The sequence below is a fragment of the Crinia signifera genome, chromosome 5 (genome assembly GCF_055691185.1).
Source record: "Crinia signifera chromosome 5, ASM5569118v1, whole genome shotgun sequence".
Classification (NCBI taxonomy): Eukaryota; Metazoa; Chordata; class Amphibia; order Anura; family Myobatrachidae; genus Crinia; species Crinia signifera.
Genome location: NC_139221.1, coordinates 73,031,007 through 73,043,236, shown reverse-complemented (window position 1 = coordinate 73,043,236; position 12,230 = coordinate 73,031,007). Strand labels below are relative to the sequence as shown.

Here is a 12,230-nt window from a genome sequence, read left to right as displayed (position 1 = left end):
TTTGCAGCAGAGAAGCATATTACCCTACAGTCAGCACATAAAAACCTACGCAGTACAATGAATGCAGACAGAAACGAGGACACTTAAAAAAATAACAACACACCTTTATTAATGTAAATAAACTGCGTTCAAAAATAAAAGGATTTGTAACAACCACATAGAAGCATGGAATAGATTTGGAGTTGCCTCAATATCGGTTTCTGAATAGTAACGTGTCGTTAGATTTGTGTTTAATTTTATTCCAGTCTTACCTGGTATACAGTACTAAAAACATAATTAATGAGAACTTTTAAGGTTGTACATAACCAAAGCAAAAAAACTCATTGTATTGCTTTGGTTAGGTTATATTTCATTTTTATTAAATTTAATTTGTATTTTTTTCTAGAATAATGCAATAAATGTGGAGATCACTAGTCGCATAATATAAGTGTCTTGTTACTAACGAACTAGTAATATAGTGCTATTATCAGTTGTGCTTATTTGTAGGGTCTAATAGAGAAGCATGCTGTGAAATAAACACATTTTATGTGCCTATATTAAAAAAGGAACTTATTAAGACTGTAAATAATTTAGGACGGATTACAAAATAATGTGCTGCATCATTTATTTAACAAAGCAATGTTCAAATAATGCCTTTAAAATGGTTGGTAGTTGTAATATTGTCATTTGCACCCAACTCATTACCAAATTTTCATTCCAATCAGATTGGACAATAAATCTTTAAGTCAGCTTAACTTGCACCATACAGAGAACAGCTGCTTGCAAAAGGCCACAGCACAGCAGTGCAAATTTTCCATCTAGATTCAATATTAGTAATACCCCTTTTACACCGAACATCAAAATTACCTGGTGGTGAAGCAATTCTACCCAGTCATTTGTTCAGTGTAAAAAGATCAACCCGGGTCTTAAATCCTGGGTTGACCACCCTGCTTTTTACCAGGGTCGGTGACCCGGGATGTGCGACCAGCGGTTGACCCTTTTACACAGAAAAAATACCCATGTAATTTAGCAAATTAACGGGTTGACATTTTGAACCTGGTAGTTTGCTGCTCAGTGTGAAAGTGGGTCAGGCTGCTCCTGGCAAAATGACCGGCACTCAAAATGCCACAATGTCGCAAGTCTAAAAGGGGTATAAAGGAGGCCAGCCTGCCACCACAATGGTAGGGAATCGATTGTTTAAATAAAATGCATTACTGAAAGAAACCATCTGCGTTACCTACTCACCAGTTACATAAAGTCCCCAATATAATTGGTTGGTTCTATCATTCACACCCAATGATGCATGTTAACACAGATAAATGATGATATGATGTAACCTAACGAGTAAAGGAATGGAGATAACTGCAGTTTATGAAACGTCTGACTTGTTTGCGTCACTATAAAATTAATTTGAGAGATCCTTCATACATTCCTAGTCACACAAAAGTGCTTGCTTCCTCTGTATAGATGATATATGTTCATCGAAGACAAGAGATGTTGGCACACATTTACATATTAAATGAGCACCAACATAGGCAGAGATGCCATACAGTCTCATCAAAAATGTACTAATATTACAGGTTCTTGCACTTCTATCTGTTACAATACACATGTGATGCATGAAAGAGGGAGAGCGCCTGGAATGCTTCTGTGCCACCCCATAGGGAACGACCAGCTGGTGTTACCCCTGATTAGATTATAGTGAATGGGCCAATGTCCTGATTTTTGTTGTAGGTTCTACTGAAAGCTGCTGGGCTAACATGTTGTAAATAGAAAGGTGTCACTTTAGGGGTAAATTTACTATCTCTTTAAAACATTATATTTTAAAACTGATGTTGCCCATAGCAACCAATCAAATTCTGCTTATCATCATGTTCCATACCCTCCAACATGACCCATTCCATTAGGTACAAAATGCTCTGTTCCTGGACTTTCCTGCCAGTGGCAGTTAGAGGTTGGACTTCAGAACATCCAATATTTAAAGAGGGGGGGTCACATCAAATGTCAGTGAGTCCAGGACAGTGATGTTTGGGGTGGCTCCCCTTTTTGAATATTGGACTGTGCTACAGCCCAACCTCTGCAACTGCCGCACGCTGGCAGGGAAGTCCAGAAACAGAGCATTTTGTACCTAATGGAATGGGCCATGTCGGAGGGTATGATGTTCTAGGATGCCATAGAAAAAGACAGAATCTGATTGGTTGCTATAGGCAACATCACCTCTTCATTTTTAGAATTAATCCTATATTTACCCCACAGCATGGTAGTATAGTGCAGGCCTCCAGCTGGATTACTGTGGGGTGCTCTGTGATCTTACTCCTCCTATAGTCCTGGCCAACAAGTAGCTGGAATGAATAAGCCGGCCAATAGATATCAACCCTTGTATATCTCATAGATAGATAGGGTTAATGACTCCTCTGTGGAAGTCTGGTATCCCCAGGAAAGGTAAATGTAAATATGCATCATAAATAGACCAAATTCTCCCTCCTAGACAAGATAATTGAATCATTATGTAAAAATGCTACACAGGAAATTTAAGGGAGATACCTCCTCTGAATTTGGTCTGATGTACTTTAATCAAACTAGAAGGAGACATCTATTATTCCAAATATGCCTTACCGAAATACCTCCCATACAAGGCCAGCATTGTAATATTTGCAGCAGCAAATCCAGAAGACTGAATATCAATGTAGTGTAGTTAATACTCCTTTGGCACTGCAGCTATAACACGGTATATTGACGATTTTTAAGCGTGTCAACCCGGTTCTAAGTGCAGTGTGAAAGCTCCATAGGCAAAATACTAGGCCAGCATTGTAATATTTGCAGCAGCAAATCCAGAAGACTGAATATCAATGTAGTGTAGTTAATACTCCTTTGGCACCGCAGCTATAACACGGTATATTGACGATTTTTAAGCGTGTCAACCCAGTTCTAAGTGCAGTGTGAAAGCTCCATAAGCAAAATACTGGGTCAAAAAAAAAAAAAAAAACACAGTAATTCAAACTATGTTAAAAGAAGGATCCAATACGTACAGATTTTTCTGTCCAATTTATCTGGTGGGAACAAAAACCTGGAAATGTTTGGGAGCAAATGACAATCCAAAGATTGTTCCAAAACACTTGGAAACAGACAGTGGTCAGTCAGACAAATTGTTTAAATCATTCTGATACAACAAATTTATCAAATCAAAAATTTCCAGAAAAAAATATATGATTGTCATAGGCTCCCATACATTTCCAGGTTTTTGTTCCCACCAGATAGATTGGACAGAAATATCTGTACGTGTGTACGCACCTTTAAAGGCAATTCATTTTAAATTCAAATACTGGGTTAGAGTAGGGTTTGCGATGTGAAAGCAATATAAGGTGCACACCTGAAGCATTACCATAGGATTGCTTTATGTTCCAACAAAATCAGCTAGAACATAAAAAGGAGATGGCTGCGGGAGCACGACAGCGATTGAATACCCACCTAAAACTGAAGTACATTGGGCAAAGTTAGAGCCACAATTGATACTATGGTAGTGCTAAAGACTCTTAAGCTGTGTACACACGAGCAAAAATCGCTGGCAATATGGTCACTGAGCGACCATATTGCCAGCTATTGGAGTGTGCACCGGGTGGGTGATCCCGTTTCCAGCACCCTAATGGTCGCTGGTCGGAGGAGCATGCATGTTCAGACGAGGGAGGTACTTGTTAACGTCGCTCACTTCCCCCTGGCATTGGCAAGTGTGTATGCACTACATAATGACACCCACCCTCGGCCACAATCGGTGTAGATGGGGAACAGTTAGTGTGTGGGGGGGTTTTAGTGTGTACGCTGGTACTTGTGTATTTTGGCGGCGCCCATCGCATACCATGACGCATACGATGGTATGCGATGCGACGCGATATCGTACGACAGTGCACGATGGCATACAATTTTGAAATTGTATGCCATTGTACATGGCATACGATGCCATACGATGCGATTAAACATTGTATAAGCACCCTAATGGGTGCTTATAGAATCTTAAGCACCCTAATGGGTGCTTACAATGTTAAATGCACCCCCACGCCACCCCCCCACTATAAACGTGAACCCGAAGCGTGGCGAGCGCAGCGGTACGCGTCCTACGACCTTTTCATACCCCCACTATCCACGTCGGCGTGGAGTTGAGAATAGAATAGTGTGGCGAGCGCAGCGAGCCACCGAGCCCGAAGCGTGGCGAGCGCACGCGGATACCTGTGAAGCCCGCGAAGGGATGCGTTTACCTGTGAAGGTATCCGCGTCCGCTCGCCACGCTTCGGGCTCGGTGGCTCGCTGCGCTCGCCACACTATTCTATTCTCAACTCCACGCCGACGTGGATAGTGGGGGTATGAAAAGGTCGTAGGACGCGTACCGCTGCGCTCGCCACGCTTCAGGTTCACGTTTATAGTGGGGGGGTGGCGTGGGGGTGCATTTAACATTGTAAGCACCCATTAGGGTGCTTATACGATTTTTGATCGTATAGGGGGTCAAAATCGCATCTCATCGTATGCCATCGGGTGCATGGCATACGATGCGTTCATCGTACGACGGACATCGGGGGGCGCCACCAAAATACACAAGTACCGTACGCTTAATACCATTACCGACGCTCACCCCGTGGGTCGTTAAGGACGACCTCCTTCGTCTGTACATGCTGCGCAATTTGTCCATGGGCGATATTCAATTAACGGAGAAAAAAAAATCAGGTTTATTTTCCTATTTTCGACATTTGTTTGTTTATCGGGCTATCCAATTTGACGGCTGGCAAAAAAAATATTTTGGTCCGTTTTCACTCAAAAAAGCCCTATTTTCAGACAAAAACAGGGCTATATTCGGGCCTTTTGCTTTGCCTGCTGGAAGCAGACAAAAGAAAATCCCCAATAAGTCGCAGCTCACGCAAGCTTATTGAGGGTGATAGAATAGTCCTGCAGCGAGTCAATTAACCTCGATAACTGATCGGAAGGAATTGAATATCGGCCTACATTGTAAATGAACAGCCTGCATGGAGCAATGCATGATGATGTCATTGAATTAAATCATTGGCGTGTTTGCATTCTATAGATCATATTGAGTTCAGGAAGCCGACGATGGAGCAAATTGTCTAGTGACCAAAATTCAACCCATAAATTATTTTGTTGAACCTGTGCTTTAAACTAGTCTCTGTGAATGTGATAGGAGTAAACTGAGGATCATAACTTACACCCCGCTGCATCAGAGATCACTACACTTTCTATACCTTATGGCAAGGGACTAAAATGGGAAAAAATATGAACAAAATAGAAATTGGGGGGTCCAAGCACAGGTGAAAGTGATCTCAGAGCAGGGGTCACAATACTAATATGCAACTTGCAGATGGCACAATCCAGAGCAGCATTTACTTCATTCTCTGAGAAAGGTGGAGAAAAGAAAGTGATGAAAAACACACTTTGAATTCCAGCATTAGCTCACTGGGATGTATATGATGTATTATAAACTCTCAAGGGAAGGGAGAAAATACTTTACAGATTATACAATGTCACGTAGGAAGGAAGAGCTGTGCAAAAACACAATGCTATGCATCCCAAGTGGGAAATAATACAAATAATACATGTGAAGAATAATTTCATATAAAAGGAAAATAGTTTATAGTTTTCCTGTTTTTGTAGTAAGGGCATACTTAACCCTTATAAAAACCATTCATACATGTGCGTCTTATGTTTACTAAACTGATGAGATCACTCAGCAATGAAAACAGCAAACAAGTAGGCAGAACCAACAAAAGCGCATTATACAAGTGTACTCTCTACACAGCCATGCAATGTCAAGGCTACACAACACATGTTCTCTGGTTACACAGTGCTACCTTGTGTACTACAGATCAATGTAAGCCTAGGAGAGGGACCCTGGCTCATTATACCGAATGCAAATACCATTTGCATTGGTGTTACCCAGAACAATACACACACATCAGCAGAAGTGGCATAGACATACTACTACTGTGCAACTACTCAAGTAACAATCATGCAACAACATAGGAGAGGATCCTATACAGTAGTTACAGTGGGGAATAACTGCCCTGATTGCTGGGCACCAGAAGTGGGGGGAGATAGGGCTGCATGGGAGCAGCACACACATTGGGGCAAGTAGGACAGCATGCTGAGAGTAATGGTGCAGTCAGTGTGCTGGGTCACCCCTCACTGAGGGGTCACCCAGAAAGCTGCCCCCCTCAATCTCCTTTACTACATGCATGTTCCCATACGTCAGCCATGACGCCCTGGGCTCAGCAGCCCAATCACGTCTGCCCTGTGGTGTCACTTATTACAGCAACATGGCAGCTGCCATGGAAAATCTGAGCAGCCTATAAACCGGGGGGATAATTGCAGAGTTCTGCACATACACTGGCATCACTGGCACTGCCAGGCAATAAGGGTCTGTGGAGGAGATGAGCCCAGGTGTGCCATGGCCAGACGTCTATATCAGCGCCTATAGTGCTAAATATAGCCGGGCACACATGCATGCAGCGCAATGTCCCCCCGCAGATAGCTCTGCAGAATTCCCCCAGCACCATGTGCACAGTGCGCCCGGGCAATGCCCGCACAGCTGCGCCGCCAGCTCCCTGCATCACTTACCGATGTCCAGTCGGACAAGTTGTGGCAGGCGGTAGGAGCTGACCAGCAAGTCCAGGGGGAACGAGGCCGAGCTCCACTTCACATCCTTCAGCAAAGGGGCCGAGAGATCCATCTCCCCCTTCCAGCAGGAGGCAGAGCTGGGATTCGGAGCCCGGTGCTCAGCTGCACGGTGTGCGGCTCATGCTGCTGCTCTCCGGGTGTGGGGCTGGTGAGTGTCCCTTAGTCCCCGCAGCCCTCCCTGCTGCTGCCGGCTCTCCCCCTGCTCCGCTACCGGCCACTTTGGATTGAGTTGCGGCTGCGGTTGTTGTGGCTGAGCGGCCGCTGGGACTCTGCATAGCAATGCTCACACCACCGGCTGATCAACAGGGTGCAGCTCCGGGGGAGAGAGAGAGACGCCGCCTCCCCAAGCCCAGACTGCTGGGAGAGAGAGAGGAAGAGACTTCCTGACATCCATAGGCTGCTTCTGTCTGCCAACAGCTCCCTCACTGCCACCGGCAGCCCTCCACTGCCCCCTAGTGCCTGCACGCAGCACTGCTGCCATCGCCGGGGGACTGCGAGGCTCTCATTCACAGATTTTACAAGAACTTAATCGAGGACTATAAATACAGATACAAAATCTGATATCCAACATACAAAATGGTTTTACATCTTTTAATATTATAAATCGGTACTTGTTTCCTAGCACGGCGCCACCAATTAACATTGGAAGGCATCGGGTCTGAAAAATCGGTCGTATCGCATTGCATGCGACCAGATCGCATGCGATGTGACCGATGCGACCCGATTTTTAATTGTATAACCACCCTGATGGGTAATTACTATGTCAAATGCCCCCCCATTGTTAACGCCACACCACGATCAACGCGAACCCGAAGCGTGGCGAGTGCAGCGAGCCCGCGAGGGGCGGCGGTAAGCGTCCTCCGAACTTTTCATACCCCCACTATCCACGTCGGCGGGGTGTTGATCCTATATAGTGTGGCGAGCGCAGCGAGCCACCGAGCCCGAAGCGTGGCGAGGCCCGCGAGGGGACGCGGATTACTTCACATGTATTCCGCGTCTCCTCGTAGGGCTCGCTGCGCTCGCCTCGCTTCGGGCTTTGACCTAATAATTAACCATCATGGTGGGTATACAATTAATAATCGGGTCTGGGGGGGCCTTTTACATTGTAATCAGCCATAAGGGTGGCTGTACAACAGTGGCGTAGCTAGAAATTTTGCTCCCCCCTGCCAAAAAAGTTCTTGGCGCCCCCTCCCCATAGCATTTTGGTAAAACAAACAGGGCGGTATTATATATATATATATATATATATATATATATATATATATATATATATATATAGAACAATGCTGGTGAATCGGCACTCTGCTTTCAATGTCAAAGGGGCCCAGGTGCCATCAATAGGATTGGAAACCGTATGTAGAAGGTAGCGTCACTCCGGGACTTGTTCAAGAGAAATTAATGGTGCATCAATGAAAAATACATGTGCGGCAATTTGCCGACGTTTCAATGTCACCTAGGACATTTTCTTCAAGGCTGCTAGCACATGCAATAAGAAAGACAAACAACCGCTAAGTAGCAGCAAAAGAGTTTAAATACTTACACTCCTGCAGAACGCTGACCGGCAGCGAGGTGTGGAACCGGCTCCCACTTCCGCGTTGCGTCAGTACGGCCGTCCACTGACGTCATCACTTCGTGCCGGGGATTCCCTGCGGCTGGACGCGTCGCTATGGGAACACCTTGCTACACTAGGAGACCGTCTCCCGCTGCCAATCAGCGTTCAGAAAACGGATCTAGGGAGACAAATACACAGATAGTATTTAAATGGAAAAAACATTTGCTCATAATAATGCATAATTCCGAAACTTATTGACACAATAGCATGCTAGGATATCTCCATGGGAAAAAAAAAAAACCCTATATATATATATATATATATATATATATGTAAATTGCCTGTTTGATAAAAGATGGCAGACATATGCAAACATGAAACTAATGGAATAAAGTGAATATGCAGATGATCACAGAAAAATGGACCAGTTCATGCGTTCATTCAGACCTCCCGGCGAGACCGTTTGGAGCCGGTAGATCCATTTGCTTTCCAACTTAAGCATTTTCCCTGCTCTATCACCTCCTCTCTGGAGTGCTGGGATATGGTCCATAAGGATAAACTTGAGATCCGAGATTGTAAGGCCCTTATTCTGATCGGTGCGGACTTTTCCGCATTCTTTCGGATGGCGTTTTTTAGCCGTCTGCGCATGCGTGGAGAACGCGACGCGCATGTGCCACGCATGGTCTCCGTACATGTTCTCACTAATCCCGTACAGAACTGTGCACCGCATACATTCGGGCAATAGGGGTGTGTTATGGGCGTCATGCGGAATGACACAGGGGCGTAGTTTCAAAGTGGGCTAAACTGGGCGGAAACATGGGCGGACACGGGGGAGTACACATATATTGGTAGGCGTGCATTCGGCCAGCACGCCGAATGCACGCGAACAAAAAGGGAAGAAATGTGCGGTGTCCAAAAGGTTACTTTTGCTTTGCGGACACCACTCGGTCATGCGCTAGGCAATCGGAACGCCTAATCAGGACGGACGCACCTCAACCAATGTCACCTGAACCCAATACAATCACATACTTTACCCATAACTTGTTAATTACACGCTTCTCACTGCTACAATTGGAAGCATTGCAGCTTAAAGGGAACATTACATGCTGCACTTGTCACACACTTTAACACTGCAAATAATGCACACAACTTAATAATATTAATACTAATACACATGCCACTTCTGCATGTCTAAATTAATACAGACATTTGTGGGGCCAAAATAACATTTATTACAGCTTTCCGTACGTTCTCACGCGGTAAGACCGTGCTTGTGCGGTAAGACCGTGCTTGTGCGGTAAGACCGTGCTTGTGCGGGAAGACCGTGCAAGAATCTGTACGTTTCCCCCCGCACACGCATGGTTTATATGTCGTCCGTACACACGCCCTGTTCTTAAAGAGTGAGTCCGTCCGAATGCGGAGGACACGTGGGCGTTTCTACGGACGATGGCCGCACGCTGCCGCACAGCGATGCGTGCGGCCCGCACCGAAAGAATTCGGGAATATCCGCACCGATCAGAATAAGGCCCTATGTCCGAGATCCCTGAAGTGTCCTCCTGCATTGGGAGGTTTTCCAACATATCCCATGTTGCCACATCGTTGATTACCCATACTCTGCTGACCTATGCTCCTTGATAAAGGTCCGCCTCCAATGGACCGAAACGTCGGAGTGATTTTTGGGCACAATACATTGCATTTATTGAATGGATGACAATTAAATCGCTACATTTGGATTACAAAACATCTCTGTGACTTTACTTAGGAGAGTGCCTATTTCTCCTCGGAGAAACCCTCGGACTATAGCAAGGTGTTCATATACAATATGAACCCCCTATAGGCACCCAGTCAGCTACCTTGAGCTAAGTGCGAGTGCGGTCTTCCACAAAACCTATATATATATATATATATACATACATACATACATACACACACACACACACACACATACATATATACATACACATATAAAAAAGCAGCAGTAGTAAAGAAGGGTCTCAAAGAGTTAAACTGTCTACCCTGAACACAGAACACGTAAGTATTTGGAGGGGGAGGAGGACTCACATCAAAGGAGTAGTTCCTTGCCTCGTAGCAGAGGACGGAGTTCCAGGCTGTCAGTGTATACGGAGGATTCCCACCTTCATGCGCTGTTTGCTTGGAGGGACGGGAGCTACTGTCTGCTGGCACCGCTGCGCATAGCATGACAGGCACTGCCCTGGACACATAGTTGAACTTGTAGGAGTAATGTAGAGTACGGAGAAGCCGGCCGCCTCTGCGCACTGACAGGTTTGTGGGTGGGGGCGGGTTTAGACACCGGAGTCCGGACGCTCCTGCTGCATGCTGGCAGGAAGGGGGGGGGGGGGTAACTTTAGACGCCAGCCGCTGCTGCACTGACAGGGAGATGAGGTAACCCCTCCTCCCTGATCCACAGCCATGAGAGCCCTGCGCCCACACAGACCCCGCTGTCGCTTGCTCCCCCAAGCGGCAGCGGGGGCTGCCTTACACAAGCTACGCCACTGCTGTACAATGTAAAATCGGGTCGGTCGCATCACATGCCATTGTAATGGCATGAGATGCGACCAATTTTAAAATTGTATGCAAACGTCTTTAAACCCAGAAAATCGGGTCGGTCGGGTCTGATCGGGTCCCATTGCATACCTTAAGTTATGGTATGCGATGGAACCCGACGGGCGCCGTGCTAGGAAACAAGTACCAATAAATCATAAAAAAATATGTATATACGATGTATATGACATGTAAATACACAAAAATCCTAAATCTCGAAACACTTCTAATCCCAAGCATTTCAGATATGGGAGAATCTGAGTGTATTCTTTCTCTCTCTCTCTCTCTCTCTATATATATATATCTACATTAAGGCCCATACACACTGGGTGATTTTGAGCTGAAAGTCACTCAAAACAGCACGTTTGAGTGGCTATCAGCTCAAAGCCGCCCAGTTTGTATGCCCCAGCGATGAGCGCTGCCGCGCGATCCAGCATCGGCAGGAAAGCCGTTCATCTGCTGGAATTACCAGCAGATGAGCGACTTTGAGGACAGCTTTGCATAGCTCTGCGCAATGCAAGCTGCCCCCCCCCCCCCCCCCCCCCCCCCCCCCCCACACACACACACCTTGTGTATGCACTGAGTCCATACAGCTCCCTGGGTTGAGATTACCTGAAGGGTAAAAAAAGAAGCAGACTAGATGGACCAAATGGTTCTTATCTTCCGTCAAATTCTATGTTTCAAATTCTATGTTTCATACACGCTGGCCATAATCGCCCAGTGTGTATGGACCTTAAGTATAATTGAACAATGTTTGTGTGTGTATGTTTAACTAATTGTCTTCAAACTAAGTTTGCACACTACCTTAGCATCTTAAGAGACTCTCTCAGTTCAAAGATGGGTTTAATCAGACGAGCCTATAATGGTGCTGTCATAACGGTCCATTCTATTTCTATTGTTTTCATACATATGTTGTTGGAAAACTTATGTGGGATATTTACTAAGATGTGTATTCTACTTCACATATTATGTTGCTATGGGCAACCAATCAGATCCTGTCTATTATCTTCTAGAGGGTGCTAAATAAATATGTAGATTCTGATTGGTTGCCCATAGCAACATCACATGTGAAGTAGAATACACATCTTAGTAAATATCCCCCTATGACGTTCTGAATACAGCACAATAAAGACACTTCCTTAAGAGGACCCTTAAAGGCTTTTTTAGGGTCCATTAAATGAAAAAACGCGTGGCCTAGTGCTATGGGGGTGTGGCCTATTGCAACAAGGCCACACCCCATTTTCGCAGCTGTGGGCGCATGGCTAGTGGCTCTCTGAACTGCTAGCTATGTCCCCAGCCACTCAGGCTGCAGAATAGGCGCATGGGAGGGGTGACAGCGTGGCATAGGATGTGAGGTGGCGGAGGATTCAGGTAGGGAGTGGGGGGAAGCAGAGTGGGAGGTGGTATGCGCTAAAAAAATATGTATTAAGAAAAAAAAGATAATGACACCAATAACGACATA

The 12,230-nt window shown here is 45.4% G+C and overlaps 1 protein-coding gene across 1 annotated transcript in view; it reads right to left on the bottom strand.

The window, feature by feature from the left end:
• The window catches only part of GAREM1 (GRB2 associated regulator of MAPK1 subtype 1), a 122,835-nt gene extending 115,766 nt beyond the window's left edge, over positions 1-7,069 (bottom strand). The window contains exon 1 of the mRNA XM_083187461.1: positions 6,595-7,069. Coding sequence (XP_083043587.1) covers positions 6,595-6,706 — 112 coding nt within the window. The 5' untranslated portion in view covers positions 6,707-7,069. The remainder of the gene's footprint in view (positions 1-6,594) is intronic.
• Positions 7,070-12,230: the final 5,161 nt, after the last annotated feature.